Below are 22,233 nucleotides of genomic sequence, written 5' to 3'. Positions count from 1 at the left end.
CCTAAATGTTATAGAGTCCTTTTCTACCAATAATATCATTTGTTCTCTTGCTTTAGTTGCTAAAATATATATAAAAAAACAGATCAGTACATATTACAGTAAATGCAGGGCATGGGGTTGAAGCAAAGCCAAGCAATGGAAGATGAATACTTGCCTTCATCCCATTCTTGAAAAGCAAATGACAGTAAGAAAAAGCAAAAGAGACAAAGCAAAAAAATGGGTTTGCCACTTTAAAACAGCAAGCAGATGTAAGTCATTAAGCAGACAACAAAGCAAATAGCCTTGCATACACACACACATCCTTTTGTATCTCAACCTACCTGTGCAGACAAACTCCTTCTTCTGCACCTCAGCCACGTTGTGTCCCCTCAAGTGTGGCGGGGCCATGCATTGCGTGTAAAGACCCAGACGGGGGCGTTGTCGCAGCCACTCTGACAGCCAGGCCACGTGGCAGTCACACTGCAGATTGTTGGAGTGCAGGCGACTGGGGGGAGAGAGAGGAGGCGGTGGGTGAGGAGGAGGAGGAGGAAGGAGGAGAAGAGGGGATGGGAGTACGTGGTGATCACAGACACACAGGGATCAACAAGTGGTGAGAACAGGTCGGGGAGGAGGGGATGGGGGAGAGAGGAGGAATAATGTATTTGGGGATGGGGAATCAGGAGCAGGGTGGGTGGAGGAGGGAGGGGTGCAAGCACAGGTTGATCGATCAATTGTAACTGGGCAATGGATGAGAGGAATCCTTCCTCTAAGGGCGGGCAATGTGTACCAAATACTCTGCGGTGCCACTTACAAGGTCCTGAGCTTTGGCATGTGGTTGAAACTGGCCACAGACAGTCGGCTGATGTTGTTGTTGTTGAGTGTGCTGAGGAGAGGAAAGAGAAAACACACAGAGATTCATTCATCTTTTTTGAAATCACAGGGACACAGAATAGTGACTTAGTCAGCATAGTATGGAAGTTGGACTAGTGGATTAGTGTCATGTAATCAGTGTAATTTTTAACTCTGCTGAGAGGCTGACAACAAAAGTAGTGCCTTGCTAACTACAATACTTGTTTGTCTCTTACCCCTACAGCATAGCTACTTTTATAACCATCTCCCTCATCAGCTGTCTCGTTTGATTAAAACCAACTGAGCCTTCTGTCTCACTTCTCTTGAGATACACAGAACTTTAAGACCATCCCTTTATTCTATCCTGAATTGTCAGGACTTCAGGATACATACAGAAAATATTTGGCATCTTGGCAGAAACGGCTAAAAACGGGTGCAACAGTGTTTTTGGTAACCTAACAAAGATCTTTATCTATATTTGTTATATTGAGCTAGTTTTTAAAACTGTACCTGGCTCCCCATTTTGAAATACTGATTGACTTTGAATTCAGCATGATCTGCAGAATTTATATCTGTCATTAAGAACATCAACAGGCTTCTCGGTGGAGCAGGACTGATTTAAGGACAGAAGGGAGGGTCTGTTCAGTGGCACTAATGAAATGGTGACCTTGTTAATGAATTATATGATGACAGCAATAACACAGAACTGGGTATTAAGTGTAATTTCTGATTAATATATATATATACACACACACATATATATGAAAACGTCTTCTTCAAATGCTGCACAGGCAGTGCAGTCTTTCAAAGGTCAATGAGAATATTAGCTGCTCCACTGCTGTTAGTGCTCATCATTCACCTGGTCCTCTGTTGTTAGCAGGGTGACTGAATAAACAGGTACTCACAGCACTTCCAGGTCACGTAATGCTCGGAAAGCTCCATCCTCAATACAGCTGATGTGGTTGTAGTCCAACTGGCTACACACACAGACACAAAAGCACAAAAAAAAGACAAAAGAAGGGAAGCTGTAAAGATGTAAAGGTGTCTTACAGTATATCTTCAGGTAGAATTCAAGCCAGACAGCCCACTACAGATGAAAATGCATCAGCTCCCCCCAGCCAAAGTCATCAACAACCTCCCTCTGTCTCCCTCACACTCACTCACTTTCTCTTTTGCTTTAGTTCTGTTTCCTGATCTCTTTGTTCTTTGCAGATGTATTTCTCAACATATTTATCTCTGGATCCATTCCCGTTTCCTGCTCTCTTCAATCTGACGTCTAATTTGTATGCGCTGCTCTTTACCTCTTTTCTCTCCCTCTCTCTCACTCTCTCTCTCTCCCTCCTTCTTTCTCAGAATCGCTTTGCTGAAACAATTTAATTAAGACATAAGGACAGTAAATCATGTGCTGTCACCGGCATGCTAATGGACATACACACACACAACACACAAATACCCACATGAACACACGCCCTGTCCTTTTACAATAATTGCAAGACATTTAAAAAAAATTATCTGAAAAAATAAAACACCAGGATGCAGCGAAATTGTTGAAAAATCTATATTTATAGAATTACTGCTGGGCAATTACTTTACCTACGAAATGACCAACAATTATCTTCAATCATCATAACTATGACTGAGGCAAAACAAAGAGAGAAAACAACAGAAATGCTACTGATGTGACATCCATAGCGCGTGCACACACACACACACACACGTACACACAGCTGCTAACGAGCAGCGGTGCCAGTCAATACAGCAAGCAGGAGGCACATGACATTTAACACAATGAAATATTGATGCACAGGCACATGGGGGTTGTGCACATTTGCAAACACGGTGAAAAGCAAGTGACAGATGTGCACCCACACACACACACACACACCCACATGCACAGAAAGTAATGCCAAAGTGCCACTTACAGGTTCTTGATCTCCACAGCTCCCCTGAAGGCTTTCCTTGGAACCCCCTGAATCTGGTTCTCACTGAGATCACTGGACAGGAGAGAGAGAGATGTAGAGAAGAAGGGGTGGGGTGGGTAGGGGTGGGGGTGGGGGGATAAGGTGGCAGAGAGTTAAGCCAAGCTGTCACAGAGCCACTTGCGTTGCAGCACAAGTACTTGATGTAATCTCCAAAATGCACCAGGGGAACTTCAGAGCCAGACAGATCATCTGCAAAATTGAGTTCTTTGCACACAGAGCACTCCTTGGCCAAATATAATCAGCTGTCTCTATTCATCTCGCTGTGACACAAAAAACGCTTCCTCTGACAAGTGTCCACGCATCTGGAGCCAGGCGCAATTCAATTGTCTGCTTTGAACATCCATCCAAGTCAGGTGTAAGAGGCTTTTAAAAGCTTAAACAACCTGTAGGGGGCACTAGTGACCTCCACTTCCCTCAGAGCTTTCTATTCCTCCTCTCATCACTCCCACTCATCTCTCCCCCTCACTCGCCCCTGCCACCCCCACACCCTCTCCCTCCCCTTCCTCTGCTTTTAAGGAGTGAGTGATGGATGTGTGTGTGTGTGTGTGTGTGTGTGTGTGTGTGAGAGAGAGAGAGAGAGAGAGAGAGAGAGAGAGAGAGTATGAGCACTGGGGTTTACAGAGATTTAATTTTCAGCCACTTTAACTGCTGCTGCTTAAGCTGCTGCTTAAAAAATACAAAGAGTAACACACAAAATTTACTGCAGTCACTGACACACACATGCAGATGTGTGCGCTAATGCATGTCCCCCCCCCCCAACACACACACACACGCACATATACATAAATACAGTCACATAAATGAACAGGTGTCTCAGACTAAATCTGCTGCAAGTGAAACACATGCTATCACATGGTTGGTATAGCAACTTGATTTAGTGAAGGACACACACACATAGGTGCTGAGGAACGCATGCACACAAAAGTGGTTGCGTACATGAAATGAATTCAGCTGTCTGGAGGATGCAGATGTATTACAGGATGTAAAATGCAGGTACTAAATAAATCAAGCTACATCATCTCAACATCAGAGAAACATCTTAACTGGAGAGAGGACACTTAGACAGCATAATGGTCATCATGGTTTCTCAGACTGTTCAAGTGTGTGTATATGTGTGTGTGTGCGTGTCTTTGGTCTGTGTATTGTCTGCCGCCAACACAGACCAAAGTTCCAGACAGACTATTTGACCTTTCACCATTGACCTTCCAGCTCTTGACCCCTTCTGTGGTGCCGTGACCTCCACCATGCTAATCGGCTAACGGCTAATGCCCAGCCACATTCCTCGCATTCCTCACAGCTGTGATTGTATTATCAGCGCTGCAGGTATCGTCAGTTGCCTGCACTTGTCACCTGCTGCGACTGAAGTGATCATTTGTTGCAGAGAATAGAGAAACATTACACAGATCTGGGGAATTGTGAGTTGAATTATGTACATAATTCATGAGTGCAACAAATGCAAAATGTAAATTTCTAGTGAATAAATAGATAATTAAATAAAGAATTTTAATTTCAGTTGTACACAAACACACATGTACATGCTTGCGCATCAGGCTTCAGTGCTCTCTGATGCTGAGCTCAGTCAACATGATCCTGGAGTAAGACTTTACAAACAGAGGCAGATGAAAAAGAGGCTTCACCTTTGCTGTTTTACACACACCGAACACAAACACAAACACACACACACACACACACACACACAGACACACACACACACACACATCAGCTGGTCTGAATCAAGTAGAGTGTATCCTGATACTGTTTTTACAGGACTGGTGGGGGGGTTGGAAAACAGCTGTGGTCCTTTAACCGCTGGAACTCTATAACCAAATAAATACTCTGAAAGTGCTCCTTAACCCTACACACACACACACACACACACACACACACACACACACACACACAGAGAGCATAGTATGTATACACAGCATAACTTCCACTTATATGTCTGCATCCATTACATCTGCCTATCGGATGTAGAAATCAGCAAAAACTTGTTAATGTGTCGTATTTGAGGAGTTGACAGTTTGTACAGTATATCTACATTTTAAGCCGCATACACAAACCTCACTGTGGTTACACACACACTTAACATGTTCACTTGGGAACATACAGCATACAGCTCTGTTGCAGTTATACTCATGCAGCTCTGGTAAATACCACAGGAGAGGAAAGAAATGGGGTTGCGCACAAGAACAGTGTGTGTGTGTGTGTGTGTGTGTGTGTGTGTGTGTGTGTGTGTGTGTGTGTGTGTGTTACATATACATTTATCTTTTAAAGCGCTGAGATGATTGGAAATTGATTTTTCACGTCCCTCTGTCCCTGTGATCTATGACAAGGGAGAGACAACACACACACACACACACACATACACACACACACAGACATAATACATGCATGCACATGTGATTGGCAGTTTGGGTTAGTGTGGGGCTCTTAAGGAAGTGCAGGAGGCCACTCTAAACCCTATTCATCACTCAGACCACCAGAGAGAGAGAGAGAGAGCGAGAGAGTGCGAGAGAGGGAGGGAAAGAGAGGGTGAATAGTGTTTTACTACGATTAGGAAATTGACTTCTTAGAGACTTAAGAGTGGATTTTCTTCCTCAGTTTGGCGCCAAAGCACCTGATTTAATTTCATCTTCAGTTAAATCATTTGGTGGGCGTCCCACCCACTACTTTTTGCTTCTCTTACTCTCTCTCCTTCTGTGGCATTCTCTCCCTTGATCTTCTCTCCTTTTCATCCTCCTCTCAGCGAGTCTCTTCCTCTTCTCCTAAATTGGTCTTGTTTTTGGACTTCCCAAAGATTTAACCCCTCACCTCTGCCCTTGTGCCTAAACCGGGAGGTTACCTTCATTAAAAGAGGCTCCTGCTGAGCCCTGTGTGTGTGTGTGTGTGTGTGTGTGTGTTTGAGGAGGCCGGAGGTATTAAAGGCACACAGGAACTATATCACGCTGCTGACCAAGTTAGGAAGCCCCTGAAAGTAGGAATACACACACTGCTCAAGTTTGACAACTGACAGCACAAATCTGTGATGCAAAGGAGGAAACTAGACGTAAACACACCCACAGTGCTACAAACTGATGATATAGGTTAAATGACTGCATTTCTGTAGCTCTTTCATCAAAAGTGCTTTACATTTTGTCTCTCATTCACTCACACACACACCAATGATAACCAGTAGGTTATCATGCAAAGTTTTGGCAGCCAATGAACAACATGCTCTACCCTTTGAGCCACATCCATCCTCCATATTATCTCCACTAAATGTTCACAGGTGCAGTGACTAAAAACCTTGTACCCGTCCTTTTCTCTCATGCTGCTCTTTTGTCTTTGACCACATACACACTAAGCCTAGATAAATCTAAAAAAAACTGACGTGTAACTCAGGCTCTCCAGAGTAGGCATATCCAAACATGCAGGCCTCAAGTTTTGGAGTGCAGGGGGTAAATTGAGCTTTTTAGAAAACAATGACATATCCCATGGTTGAGGCTGTGTAGAAGTAATGTTTAGAAACCAGCTTTCTGTTTCCTCTAACCCTCTCTGTGACATGTGAATGCACAAACGCTGGACCCATGAGCCACATAAGCTGCTATCACATCTCTATTTTATTCTTGTTCACTTGTCTCTCAACAGAAAAAGAAAACTGTGTAAATGATACTAACTACAGTGTGAGTTTGGCTGCATTAAAACACAGTGCAGGTGATCACAGAGAGCTGGAAAGGACAGCTGAAACTTTTTTTTTTTTTTACTGTTTAGGAATTTCACTGTGGACAGAATCATAGCAGATGTAGTCTTTCTCTCTTCTGACCTTCCTCATTTGTCTGTTTTTCTCACCTCTGGTGGCCCAGGATGTGTGTGTGTGTCTGTGAGTGTGCGTGGCAGAGTCAGGTCTCCAGTGTTAAGAGCTTAGTGCTGCTTTTCTAAAGGGTCTTTTCAGAGCGAGAGGGGCTTTTGACGCCCTGCGTGTCTAAGAAGACCTGGGCATGAAAGAGCAGCACTCAATTCTCACACATGCACCCCTCTTCCCTGCTCTCTCTCTCTCACATACACACTGGACACTCTCTCTCTCTCTCACCTACTGTTATACAGTTTCTGAACCTCCTTTGTACAAGAACCACTGCCACGAGATTCTTCCCATATCCAGCAAACTGGGGGTTCCCGTGGATCCATGTGCGAGTGTGTGTTTGTGTTTGTGTGTGGCGGGGTATGAGTCGGAGTTGGCAGAGCAGTAAACTAATCATCTTGTTCAAATCCCTTTCGGAGACCTTAATCCTATTAAGTATAAGAATGTGTGAATGGGCTAAGAAGGAGCTGGAAAGAGTGAAGAAGGAAAAAAGGGAAGAGAAAGTAAGGAAGAAATTGAGAAAATGTGAATGCAGAAGATGAGATGGAATGAGTTTTGGTTTTGGTAGAGGTGTGTCTTAGGGATGGGATGGTTGGCGGGAGAAACACAGAGATGAGACTGGGTTTGTGTGCCATGAAGTGGACCCCTGAAGATCACACTTCTGTGAGCAATTAGGAGGAGAAAGACTCCCAAAGAAAAGAGAGGAGATGAGGGGGGAGAAAGGAAAGGGAGGAGAGGAGGCTTGCTGAAGACAATGCAGAGGATTACTGAACACACTGGGCCAGGACTGGCACCTGGGAATGTGTGTGAGTGTGTGTGTGTCTGCTGTATCCTGGAATTCTTGGGTGGCAGAGTTTTTAAAAACCGAGCATGCACAACATGATAAAAAAAAAAACAAAAAAAAACACAATTCACACTATTTGCTCTTTGAAGAGGCTGAGTTATTATGCAGAATCACACACACTCCCTCCCACACACAGATTGCCTCCTCTTTCAGAATCCTCCTTCAGTCTCTTCTAAACTAATATTGACTTTGCTCGTGAATGACAGATCTGCAGTCTTCCTCCCTCTCCCTCTCTTATCCCATCTCATTGTCTGTTTCCCTTATTCACCATCACGCCTCACACACATACTTTAAATGCCAGGTAAGAGGGTTGCCATGGTTACCGGACCAGGGTGGACACCTAGGGGACATTTTGACTTGACAGAGTGGATGTCCCCTGTGTGTGTGCGTGAGTGTGCCTGTCTGGCGACTGGGATGGCAGCCTGCCAGAAAAGGTGTGTGTGTGTGTGTTGCCTCCATGAGTTTGTAACATTACAGAGCGCGCTCAGTTTACAAAAGCTCTTGTGGTGGCAGCTGTGTTATTTTCCTTGCTGCTTTGCTAAGGAGTTTTTATTTTGCAATGTTTCCTCCTTTAAACTCTGAATACAGAGAGGAAAGCCAAGATGATTGCTTGGTAGAAATGCTACATTCTGCCTACTGATTTCCTACATAAATAGCTCCTGCTTTTTTCCATTCAGCCACCAATCGTTTTGTAGTGGGCTCTCAACAAAGCCAGCTCTAAGCCGCTCGTGAAACTTGTAACACAAGTGTCCTGTTGCTGAGGAAACTACACATTCAACAGACAATTCTTATCACATCTATCTTGAAAAATGAACTGGTGAAATAATAAAGCTGAAAAAATAAAGGTCATGCATGCTGTTGTGTGTGTGTGTACATGTGTAAAACCAGACTGATTACGTTGCTTTCCAGCCCAGGAACAGATTAGTCAGTGGTCTGAGACCATGACATCATCAGAAATGTTTACACATGTAATTATAGACAAGTGAGGAATACATCTGTTGCGCGCGCGCGCGCACGCACACACACACACACAGCAGAAATACAGTAGACAGTGGCTTGCAGTAATACAGTAATTGCATATGAGGAGAGCTGAGAGGCACTTAGTAATGGGGACATGGTTTCCCTCTAAACATCTGATGATGATATTTAGACTTAGAGCTGCCTCAACAGAAAGGCCTGTCACACTGCACTGTGCACCTGTGCTGCTCCGACTTACATGTTAGAAAACATCGTTCTCCACGTCTTTCAAGATATACTTTAGCAAAGGGAGGGAATTAAACTCAAATGTCACAGCTGTTGGAAACACACACACACACACACACACACACACACACACAGACACACTGGGCTAAGTGATAAAATCCTGATGTCTCTTGTAGCTCGGTGTGACATGTACATGACATCACTGATATGGGTAGTCCACATGCTCATCAGTTGTTCAGATAGAAAATATCATCACTTTGTCACTTTATCCTATTAGACATTTGTGTGAAAGTTTGTCATAATTACCATATGAATTCTTGCGTTATGGCCATGTTTTGTAAGGTCACAGTTACCTTGACCTTTGACCTATTACTAACGACTTTTGTGATTGTAAAGTACTGGAAAATAGCTGATGGGACAGCATGGCTGAAGTGGAAGACCATGAAAGACCATAAAGTTTTTCACTGATGTTTTTTTGTTGTTTTTTACATTTGTTCAGCACAGTTTGCCTGTGACCTGTATTTTTCATTTCATTTCATTTGCTAGCACAGCAGCAATGGCCAAGTGGTCGCTGTGGTGTGTAAAAACAAACTAATCAATACAGTTTGTAAATTATTTTTGATGGTGTTTTTAATGTTTATACTGCAGTTTCTCATTACTTGTCAGTTGTTCGCCAGTTGAGTAGTTACGATTAGTTAGATTAGTTAGATTAGTTAGATTACATTACCTAATACTATTAAGCTAACCTAGTTCTAGTTATCATGCATCTTTATTTGAATAATAAATTTGAATCAGTATTGTTCTGATTTGTTTTTTGAAGATGAAGACACAAAAATAACTATAGCAAGAAAAAAAGTGATTAAAAGAATATTTAATTAACAGTGTATGTGGGGCTATATCACTATAGACCATACACTCCTTACAGAATAAAAGAATACTCCCCCTTCTTGATTTGTGTTGGCGAAGAAAATAGTTACGCAAATCTCCCATTGACTGCAATTCATGTTGTTATTGCACTTTGAGCATCCTCTGCTGGTCAGCTTGGAGTTTAACCTCTTCCCTTTCCTGAATGCTCTCTGCTGTGGTTACAGCACAGAGTGGAGTCAGACACAGGAGAAAGTATGATAGATTTGATTGATTTGATTTTCCCCATGCTCATTTTCAGGAACTAAATGTGACCAAAGATTTCTAATGTCGCATCTCAGATCTCCCCTCCCCTTCGTTGATTCCTTTTCACCTCCTTCCTGAACATTTCTCTCCCTCACTCCCTTTCCTTTTTTTGTCTTTCCTTCCCTCTCGCTCTTCTGTTTCTCTCTGCCTCTCTCTCCCTCTCCACCCTCCACCACCCTCCTTTGCCCTGCTCCCTGTGTAATGAGTCTAATCCATCAGCCAGACAGTATTAATCGTATTCCGATAGCAGTGTGTTCACTCGGTGCTCGCTGCTGTCTCCGTCTCTACGAGTCAATAACCCCGGCTCTAACACCTACACACTGCCTATGACAGATAGGCTGTGTGTGTGTGTATGTGTGCGTGTGTGTGAATTTTAAAACCAGCTCAGCACTACGACCAAATTTATTGCAGTCTTTGCCTGAAAGAGTGTCCAAAACACACACAAGATGTAGACACAGACACACACACCACAGCTAAAATGACCACCGCTGGACGCATTGCCAGACCACTGACAAACTCTTGGTCAGTGACATCATATCCTTTTCCTGTTTGCCTCTTACATTGCCATACAATAATAAATAGAATAGATAAATAGAAAGTGACAGCACATGGACGCGTGTCTGGGCCTATTTGTGTGGGTTTGTGTGTCTGGCTGCGTGTGTGTGTGTGTCCCAGTCTGCATATCCCTTGCCAGGTCAGAAAGTATTTCACCCACGTCTTTGACCTGATCTGCCACAAACTCCATGACCCAATAAGCTGAAGCAGCCTCCTCCCTTCTTGTCTGCCTCCTTTCCATTTAGAAACCCCAAAGTCTTACAAAAAAAAAAAACCCTCTCACTAGCGGATAATGTATCAATCTGGCGCCCAACGATCCTTTGTCATTTTCAGACTTAGCTTTTCCATCTATTTTTCTCCCCCGCAATTCGCTTCATCCATCAATCGCTGCACTATTCTCCTGATCGCTCAATCATTGCATCACTCTTTTCATCCATCAGTCATTCATTTTTTTTCTATTCATCTGTCATCCAGGAATCCAGCTCGGTTAGACGAGCAGAAGCGCTGGATTAAAAGTAAAACATTTAAGTTTGGAGAGCCAGCAGAGAGAGAGAGAGTGAGCATGTAAGGCGTCGTCCTGTAGCTGTGTTATATTAGTGTTACAGTTACATTAGTGTTACAGTTACATTAGTGTTACAGTTACATTAGATTTGTGCCGTTAAATCATGTTCATTATAAGCTAACAGCCCATCTGCTGTTCTGTGCAGCTCGATGTGGTAAACAAACAAGCAAAGTAAACAACTAAACAGCTCATAAACAATTTAACAACTATGAAATATAGAGGTCAGTTCTTTTTCCCCATTTTAAGTGATTGACATTTGAGCTTCGGAAGAGATGGTTTGTGGTCGGGGAAAGAGTGTGTTTGTACATGAGGAATGAGGGGTTATGTAGCGTATCAGTGGAAAGAGGCATAAAATGTGTGTGTGCGTGCGTGTGTGTGTGTGTGTGTGTGTGTGTGTGTGTGTCTAGCAGCAGAAGATTGCAGTGGCAATGACTTACTCACCCTGGTGTCATTATTCACAGTTTACAAACCATGACAAGACAGGCAGAGACGATCACACACTCTCCCTCTCTCCTTCACACACACACACACACACACACACACACACACACACACACACACACATCTCTTAATCCAGCACTCTGTGTGGTTTTGTCTTTCCTTCCCAGTGTTTACCCAGCAGCTTGGGGGTGACATGCTGGTGAGGCCTCTTCACACACACACACACACATATAAGCCCATTTTAAACATAGGTCCCGTTATATTGCTGTTAAGATGACCCCTCATTATGCCGGATTTGCTTGTTTACACTGAACCAAACAAAGCCGATGTAATGCCGCCGCAGTGTGTGACGTGTAACACAACAACTCCCCTCCTCCCCACCCGCCCGATTCTGTGTTCGTACCTTTTATAGAGAACAGGGAGGCATAATGATGCAACACTCACTCCCTGAACAGGCTGTGTAAAAGTGGCTACAGATACTGTACATCATCAGGTTCAGCTGCACTTTGTATTTAATACTAATCGGCAAATGTTAGCATGCTTTGTACAGTAAACCTGGCACACCTCCCCAGGGGGACACAAGAGAGTTTAAGGCTTAGAAACCAACTCTAGACTTTTTATAACTCCAGAACGTGCCTCAAGTTTTCCTCAGTGTTTGGTGGTCTTAGTTTGTCAAAATGGGGGCCACAGTGTCAGACAAACCCTACACTGAATTAAATTGTGAATAAGAGAAATGATGAATACAGTCTCCAAACCCAAACTGACGTATTTAAATAGTTTGTTTTGTCCAACCAACAGTCCAAAACCCAAATATATTCAGTTTACTATCATACATGACCAAGAAACCAGTAAAATCCACACTTTCAATAACTGAAACAAGTGAATTATTAGCACCAGATCGATAATTAATAACATAATCAATAATAATTAATAACAGTCACAGATTAATTCTCTGTCAACTGACTAAACAATGTACTACCTGTATTTGTTTGAACACTTCATTAGTACTTCCCACCTCTAGTAAGATGGGCAGACATCCTTTATGGCCACACACCTACCACTTATTTCGTTTTTGAGATGACGTCATTATTCTTTATCTTCTTCCTCTTTTCTGAGATGTGTAACAATTGGTCTGAACAAGGCTCTATAATGCTGTTTTTTTGTTTTAAAAATCTGTTTCCTTTAGACAGATTAAATTTTCTTAATATCCTTTTAATATGTTAATTTTTCTGCTGTTTCTCCACATTTCTGGTGTTTCCGTCCACTTCTTTCTTTCTGTATGTGCTAATTCAAAATGCACATTACAACAGGTGGGTGGACATGCAGCCTATTTACAGACAGAATGAGAAATAGTGAGGTGGTCATTGCTGGTTCAATAAGAGCAGAAGCTGATCAGATGTCTCCCTTCAGGCACTATCAGAGTGTGTTGTCAGTATCTGTGTGCTGTGTGTATATTAGAGACAGAAACTGTTTCCTCCCCCGAGGCCTCTCACTTGAACTCAGTGTGAGAATGAGCATCTTGTCAATCGTCTACTCAGGGCTGTTTAGGGAAATGAGGGATTCATCAGTCAGCCGCTCGGCTCTGGGGAGGGAAGAGGGGTGAGGCTGGGACAGTTTACAGTATCTGACCCAACACCTGCACAATGCTTTCAGACTAGAGGGAGAGAGAGAGAGAGAGAGAGAGAGAGAGAGAGAGGAGGGAGAAAGGGGCCACAGGGGAGGACAAAAAGATGGAAGAACAACATTTGTGGCCATCAGAAAGAAATCCGAGCACTATTCAGATAAAAAAAGAACAAATTGGCAGAAAGGCATAGTTTCTGCTTTCCTTTTATCACTACTCCACCTCCTCCTCTTTGTCTCTCTCCAAATCTATTCAAGATGTCTGCAGACCCCCCACCCCCTCCACACCCACCCCACACATACCCACCTCACCTCCCTCCCTCGCCCCCTCTGTTTGCCAGCTCCTGGCAATTGCAGGCTAGCTGAAATATTCCTCTTCAAATAGTTTCTCTCCGTCAATGTTGTCTTTCTTTCTTTCACCACCGTAGAGGCTCAGGTCACACACACTTGTCACTCTGGACCAGCTGTCCTGCACCATCTGTCCACTGTCCGCTCTGCACACACACACACACACACGTGCACACATACACACACACACACACACACACAGTGTAGCCCTGGCGCTAAAATGTGGCAGTTACTGGCAAAGACACCAGAACAATTTATGTTTATTGGGCTGTGTCAAAATAAATACAATATCTGACAATGATAGGAGAAAGACAAAGAGTGAGAGAAAGAGAAGGAAGGAGGGACAAAAAAAGAGAGAGCAAACACTTTCAAACAAAAGCTGAGATCCATTTCCACATGGCTAACAGTGAATATGAGAAGTCATGCATAATATGGACGACTTGTACGCTTTCTTGATCGGTTGTTGGGGCTTTCTGAATGTTTGCGCTGCATTTTACCCTAAACACCGTATGTGTTGAAGTGAGCAAAATTACTATGTGTGTGTGTGTGTGTTGTGCATTCCTGTGAGCAGCCAGTTGGAAAGACAGGCCATGAAAGCAAACAGTGTTGGCCATTAAGTCTCCTGGACACCAGCCAGACGACACACAGGCATACGCACACGTATATATAAACGCATGTAATTGTCATTGATAAATAACCATATCATTGTTGGTGACTGGATTTAAAGATGATTGATTCTCAGTGATTATATATTCATTTAAAGAAACAGCAACAAAATTTCATGTCTACATGTTTTACATCATTAATGTTTAACTTTAAAGGATTAAAACACTTAATTGTAGAGCAAGTGTTTAAATCGAAGGGCTCCAGTTAAACTCCTTACAACCTTTGTTGCATGTTCTCCTTCTAGTCTGCTCTGTAGTGTTTCTGCTCTGTAATCATATCATATTTGTGTTTTTTCCAAGTGGTGTGAAATATTAACGGTACATCTACTTAACTAGGTACATTAATTGTGTACTTCCATTTTCTGTTACTTTGAATTTCCACTCCATGACATTTCAGAGGGAAATACATTTATCTGACGTCTGTATTCACTGTCTACTTTGATCATTTTATAAAATTGCATCTATTTTTATAGATTCAATTACCCAAAATAGTTTTTTAATTTCTCAACCTCTTCCATCTACAACACTGAAATGTTGCTTACATATTTATGCATCAGAAATAACAACAATCAAATAATGTCATAATAATAACAGCAGTCGTCATTCTACTGCGTAAAGAGTACATTACATATTTGTATTGTTAAGTTTTTATAGTGTGGTATTGGCACTTAAACTACACTTATCTAAGGTTCCCCCATTGTTCATATTCCAAGACCCTGCCTCAGCTTCAGTAAAACACACGTATCAAGACAGAAAATCATGAACGTACTTTCTTTGTAGATTTTTGTGATATTTATTGTTGCTTTGTTTTCCTCTTATCACAGTCAAAAGACAGATTTGGACCTAACTTTCTCCTGTAACACCAGACCAGCCTGTCTTCACCGTGTTTGATCACATACATCCTGAAGCAGCCGGGGCTAATTTAGAACAGCACATCGCATTTCCAACCGGACAAGTTCAGACACTTCAGCTCATGGGCTGCAGCTAAAGTTCAGACCTACATAAGTGATGCCACTGTTCCATTTACTAACCACAGCACAACACGAGCTGTTCGGTTTGAAACCCAACCCCGCCACGCTACAATGTCCACGATGAGGTTTGTGTCCCAAATATAGAGAATATGTTCAGGTCAGGGCTCGATGAGTGACTTTGGGCAGCGGGCGACGTAGGGGGCGCTGGGTGAGCAACAACACCAACACGTCAGACTGCTTTCTGAAGGCAGCCGCTGTTAGCTAAATTAGATTAGCAGGATGTGTGTATCTGTGTGTGTGTGTGCGTGTGTGTGTGTGTTTGTGGGTGCACCAGGAGTGTCATATTAGTTGGTAATGCATTAAACAGCTGTGACACACATATCCACCCACACAGACACACACAGATACCGACATACTTGCATACACATAAACTGATTAACATTACCAGAATACCAAACTCCAGCCCTGACCTCCATGAGATTGATTGACAAGGCGACTGTTTTTAAATGCATATGTATGTGTATGTGTGCATTTGCTAATGTGTGTGTGTGTGTGTGTGTGTGTGTATGTGTTGCGTGCAAGTGTGCCCCAGCATCACAGCATTCAATGTGTGTGTACGTGTGAGTGTAATGGAAGAAGTGGACTGATGTAATGAGGCTGTAATAAGGCTGAAGCTTAATCCTGGTGAAGACAGACATAGACCTCTCACCCCTACACACACACACACACACACAGACACACACATTTTACACTTTTTTTTCCCTCACACTCTTCGGTCCCCTAACTCCTTCTTTCCTTCCCTCTATTTCCCTCCCTCTTCCTTCTTTCCTTCCTTCCCAACTTACCTCATTTTCTCCTTTGACTTGTTTATCTTTCCTTCCTCACCACAAATCCCTTTCATCTCCTCCTTTCCTTCCTTGCTACCTTCCCTATTCTTCTTCTCTCCCTCCTCTTCCCACATTCTTGCTTTTTCATTTCTTCCATCCCACACTCCCTCTTTCCTTTCTTTTCCTTCCTTTCCTCCTCATTCCTCCCTCCTCATCAAACAATACCTCTTTTTCTGTGTTTCCTCTTCACCTGCCCTCTCTCCTGTCTCCTTTTCCCCTTCATCCTCCCTCTTCCCTATCCTCTGTCTTCCTTTCCCATCCTCCTCTTTTTTTTCCTCCTTTCCCTTCCTTACCATTGTCTTTCTTTCCTCAGTCTATTCTCTTCCTCTGCTCCCTTCCTCTTTCTGCCCTTCTCTCTGTGTCTCGGTGAATACCAAAGAGGGCGCGCATGCTTCCTTCAAGTCCTCCACATTAAGCTGGGCAATAAAATACCACCAAATACACACACACACACGCACACAATGTAGTTTAAGAAGACAAGCTACTGTGGTTTCTTCCAAATAGTCTCAGTCTATTTCACGCTCCAGACACACATTTCCCACCACAATTTATTGTCCTGAGGTGACCAGGGCAGGACATATTCTCTCTCTCTCTCTCTCTCTCTCTCTGTCTCTCTTACACACACACGCACACACATATATACATACATACATGTAAAGACACACACAAACTGTCTTGATTTCCTGTCTGGTCCAGGGTTTTGAGGTCGAGGTTATTTTTTGTCTTAGGTTTCACAGAAGAAAAGGATTCCCTACAAGTTTTCTCGTTTCACAGCCTAATTCTTGCATAAGACCATCTACTACAGCAGTGTTGTTTTTATTTGATTTTTTAGAGTTCCTTTTAGAAAGGCGGGGACGTCGGATGAAAATTAGTTTTGTTGGCAAACTCAGGTTACATATACAGATCTTACCCCACAAAAATAAACTAATAAATGAGATTTTAAAAATACAATAATTACCAACTCTCTGATATGTGATAATCTGCAGCCTTTTTAGAGAAATGCATGTTCATTCCCTTTTCTATACACAAGACTAATATTTACAACAGTGGTTGAACATGGTGTGGTGCTGTGCTAATGCACAACCCACTGTGGTGGTATTTGAAACTTAATATTGGAGAATTCTTTACAAATTATGGCACCCATCGACTTTGTCATCTGTTCTTTTCTTTTTCCTGAGCATGACGCTGAAAACCACAAAATCACTTAAAATTTTTGACAAGAGATCTAAGCAACGTCCAGTTGTGTTGTCGTTACTTAGCAACTGTTTTCCCACTCGAACACCAATCGTACTGCGTATTCAATTTCCCATGTCGACGAACCAACCTCATGAGCTGTGTTTGAAAATACAACATACATTTTTCCCATGAAAAATTCCTCTGGAGCTCAGGAAGTGATGCGTTTACATTTTCAGCTGCAGCTACAGTGGTTTGCTTGGAATAAACAGAAGAACCACTATGGCAAAAAAGAGACAAAAGTGTGTGATCTGCAGGGTTGTCCGGTTCACAACTTGGTAAAACTGGGCAACATGCACAGGCTAGGCTTCATGGAATATTATTTACAGAATGGTTTAGACCATTTTGACCAATTTAACTGGGTTGGTGCTGAAAAACCACAAAGACAAAAAATAAGCAGCTCTACTGACCTACAGAGACAAATGCACCAACAGGGAATGCAATGCAAAGACGCCCCCACACTGGCTAATTGACTGCTTGACTGACAGGTGATCTGCAGGAAGTGCAGCGCCAAAAGCAGCACAGAAATGACCACTTGTGTAAAAACTCACTTGAATGCAGCACAGACCACTTTCGAGGAAAATGGTGCAACTTAAACCACATTGGTTATATTCACGGGGCCAGTTGCAGCGGGGCTGGTAGTAGTGGACTGGAGAGGCTGGCGTTGTGACATTGTTTCCTTTTACCGCGGGGGTCTTGGGAGGCCTCAGTTCGAGGCCATAGTGAGGCGCTGAAGCGGGCTGCCTGACTAGAAAGAGAGCACTCTAAATACTGACAGGCAGCACTTGAGACAGGCCTGGGAGTGCAGGGGTCCTACTGAGCTATTGTCACCCAGCACACAGGTTAACAAGACACTGCATCAGCCTCTAACCTCTGTCTTTCACTTCTCGTGCACTTTGTTCTCTTTAGTCGGCCCTGCTCTCACACACATACACTTGCGTACATGCTCCCCCTAACCTTTTATTTATTTTGATTTTTCCCTTCTTTCTCATTCCTCCCTCTAATTTCTCTTTTAACAGATAAAGGAGAGAAGACAGAGCTGTGAATAAAAAACAATTCACTTGTAAGGAAATAAAGGAGCGATTTCTCACCTCCAATAATGACTTTATTCCCCCTACAAGTTTCTTTTTTTTATTGAATTAGGCTGCTTTTTATTCTGCTCATCGCCCATTTATATCTTTCTGCTCCTCTCTCATCTCTCTCTCCTTCTTCTCTACCTTTTTTGTATGTCTCTCACTCTCTCTCACTTTCTCTCTCTCTCTCTAGTGTATACAACAATTCATAACTCTAGGTTATCATTTCAAAAGGCTTTCAATTCAACCCTCACAGAGGAGACAGTATAAAAAGGCTGCCCCAGGGCTTGAGCATCCAATAACACACACATAAACGTGCACATGCATGTAAAGGCACACACACACACACACACACACACACACACACACACACAAATGGACACGTGCAAAACAAACATACAGACACAGGAATAACCACACATGTAAACAAATTTGACAGAACACACACATACACATTATCAAGCAACATTTTTTAGATCAAAACACACACACCCTGTTCTTCTCAGGTAAATATACAGATGTTAAGTGGTATCTAAGAGACACCAGTAATTACACACACACATACACACACAGTGAGGGAGGGAAATCCCTGATTGCTGAGTTTATTATTCTGTGTTGACTCCATAGAAATAAGACTTTTTTTCTTATAACCTTAGCGTTCTCTTTCTTCTTCTCCTATCTTCAGTCGCTCCTCTGACTCTTCCGTTCTCTTCATTTTCTAGTCTGTGTCGGTCACGCCTGGCTGCCATCCTGTCATCAGTCCCTGTTGCTCTTTCTCTAAAAGCTCTTAGCTGCCCTCAGGGCTCAACTTATAATATTACAGTACACCTCAAATCTCTCTCTCTTTGCCTTTTTTTCTCACACACACAGACATGCACACACACACACACACACACACAGACACTAATGGAAGAGGGGCATACAATAGCAGCACTAAGTGAGCAAAGAGCCACTGGACACAGAAAGAAGAAGCATCTTAAAAAGCCTTTTGGGTCCCTTGCTGTCTGTCACAAATGGTGGTTATGGTCGGATTAACATCTTGGACCTCTGGCCGGATCAGTAAGCTCCATGATGCAGGTGTGTATGTGGTAATGTGTTAAAATGACCTTGAATTAATAAGCACTTTTGGGAGCAATTAGGAAACAATGGTTGCTTGGGAAATGATTTGAGTTTTTTGAGTTGAAGTGCGTTGTCAGATCTATCACATTCGGTCTCTGTTCCTTAATTTGTAGTTTTGTTTAATATTAATGCATCCCAGGGAGATTTGTATCTTCTAGGCTAGCTAATAGGAATCCTAATACAGCAGAAAGCGATGCACTGACTGAATATAAACACGAACATGCGCTGATAAACCGACTGCAGAAAAGCACAAACAGAGTACAAATGCACGTATCTCCATTCAAAACCAGCCTCAATCAAAGTGTTTCTCTGCACTGCAGCATACCGCATACTGTGCATGCATGAGAGGCTGTGCATCTGAGTGTATATGTGTGTGTCTGAACCGCATAATAGTTAACTGTATTATACCTTAACCATGGGAAATACCCACTGCACATTTTAATTACTTACGTGTGCATGTTAGTGTGTGTTTTTACGTGTGTGTGTGTGTATGTGCATGCATAAGCGTGGCGGGGCGTTAGGAACTGCTCTATTGATGAGAGAATGAAGTCATTTTTCAATGTGGGGTTAAGCGCTGCATTATTGCCGCCTCATTTGGCTCCTGTGGGCCACCATAGCCCTCCCGTCTGGTTTCCATGGCACAGAGAGAGAACAGAGAGGGGAATGTCCCTGCTTACCAGACTGCAAGTTCATCCATCAGCTCACACACACATACACACACTCACATACACACACACACACACACACACAGGGGCAGGCAATAAGGGCTTATCCCACTCACAGTCAACTTTCCCACAAAGTTGCAACAAATCAAGAGCAGCAGTGCTAAGTCTCCTAAAGCCAGCCAATATCACATTATACGCTAGTTGTGCTTGGGTATACAGAGCTGCACTAGAGTGGTTGTGTGGCTGTAAAACCAATTCACCTAAAAGGATAGCATTTCTGCCACGGCTACAGTTCACACAGTCTGCAGGGGCTCGGATGTAAACACAGAGAAATCTTACAGAGTCCATAACGCTACTGAAGGGAAACGATTTCAATTTACCATAGTCTTATGTTGACTGCTGAGTTTCCTGCCTTGCTTATGGGCATGTGTGTGTGCATGTGTGTGTGTGTGTGTGTGTGTGTGTGTGTGTGTGTGTGTGCATCTGTGTGTGAGTGTGAATAGTCTGATATTTGTTCTGCATTGAGCAACGTAAGCGTGTACCAGTTCACAAACACTGTGGGGATTGTCTGCAGTAATGGGAAGGAACAAGCAGGAGCAAAAAAGTGCACATGCACCTTCATGAATGTGTGTGTGTGTGCGTGTGTGTGTGTTGGCTGTTTGAACAGGCGCTGAACGTGAGCCAACCACGTCAGTGAGCATTGTCAGTTCACATAATAACGACATTCCTCTGGTGATATCATACAGAGCAGACAGAGAACAGCTTCACTGTAAAGACACACAGAGATGGATGAACTGTCCTCAGCCATTAATGTAAACTTTGCCAATTTTCTTGTGCTTAACAGAGTTCAGTAAAAACATCCTACAAGCTGGGTCCCTCTTTCACTTCCCCTCTTTCTTTCTTTCTTTTTAATACCCCTGAGGTCGAGTCTCTCGCCTTTTCTCCGTTTACTGTAAACATCTCCATGTATCACTGTCATATCAGCGCATTCATCTCCTATAGAGGGACGGGATCCCTGCAGCGCACCATTCACCCTCACTCACCCGCTCACACTGAGCACAGAGCGCATGGAAACACACACACACACACACACAAGCATCTACAACCTATTGTGCTTCAGCCTGTGTGACATTTTTATTTCTTAGAATCCATTTATCATGCAGACACAAAGGAATATGAGAGCACGCACAAAATGCAGCTCTGCATGCACACATACACTCAAGCTGTTAAACACAGTATATCGCAGGGTGCTTAATCACTAACGCCACATTTAATACACATCATAGCTCTCTGCTTTGCAAAGTTGGATGACCTTCCTTATTGAGGAGAAGGGATATGTCTCACGGTATTAATCTGTGAAGCTCTACTCTAAAATACAAACTTCAAATATCTACTTAAGGCCTTTATGTCAAACAATGCAACAGTGTAAATCTTGGCAGACAGTACCCTGATTTTAAAAACAGAAATCTAGTGTAAGTCTGGATTTTTTTTAAATAATCTCTTTAGAGATTTTGTAGCTTTATTGTGAGATGTCCTGCATGTCAAATCAAGTCAGTGTTATTTATGTACAGTGCAAAGTTATAGGGCTTTAAAGGCTGAACAGCATATGACGTCTATCCTTAAATGCTCAAATAAGACAAGAAAAAAACTTGCTAATAGAGGAAGGAAGAAGTAATTATGCAGTTTTTAGCATTTAATTAATATTCTTCAGGAGCGTAAAAGGTTTATGGTTGTTTATGTCCGGCTGGTGACCTTTGTTGTGTGTGATTTCCCCATCTATTTTCCTCCTCATTTCTTGTCTCCTCACTATTGTGAGCTGTCTGATAGAGGCGTAAAATGCCAAAAAAAACAGAAATAAATTTCATTGTTTCTTGCCTGCAGGATTTTATTTTCTTGATCCCAATGAAATGCTTATTAAAAAAAAGATCTATCCTGCACATGTCTGCAATGGTTTCCACACAGACACTCACAAACTGTCGGAGGGGCCCTGTGGAGGTAGAGGTGATCCATTTGGATCCATCTCTACTCCCCCCTGTGTCTATAAAAAGCCTGGTGTCACATAGTGAGATCTCCTGTCTCCTCTCCCAGACTCTCTGACGAGGTGTCAACCCTTCTCAGCTCCACCTGACACAGAAGCCACATACCAAACATCCTCATTCCTGTTTGTGTGTATCTGAGCAAGCACACGTTGCCGGTGTTATCACCTTCCTCTCTGCGGTTTCTATG

The 22,233-nt window shown here is 42.8% G+C and overlaps 1 protein-coding gene across 1 annotated transcript in view; it reads right to left on the bottom strand.

Moving 5' to 3' along the window:
* slit2 (slit homolog 2 (Drosophila)) overlaps window positions 1–22,233 on the bottom strand; it is an 86,337-nt gene that overhangs the window by 30,932 nt on the left and 33,172 nt on the right. The window contains 4 exon segments of the mRNA XM_018695788.2: window positions 321–484; window positions 791–862; window positions 1,734–1,805; window positions 2,751–2,822. Coding sequence (XP_018551304.1) covers window positions 321–484; window positions 791–862; window positions 1,734–1,805; window positions 2,751–2,822 — 380 coding nt within the window.

Source organism: Lates calcarifer, linkage group LG5 (genome assembly GCF_001640805.2).
Source record: "Lates calcarifer isolate ASB-BC8 linkage group LG5, TLL_Latcal_v3, whole genome shotgun sequence".
Classification (NCBI taxonomy): Eukaryota; Metazoa; Chordata; class Actinopteri; family Centropomidae; genus Lates; species Lates calcarifer.
Note: the sequence above shows the minus strand (reverse complement) of the source record. Positions and strands in the feature narration are given on the sequence as shown.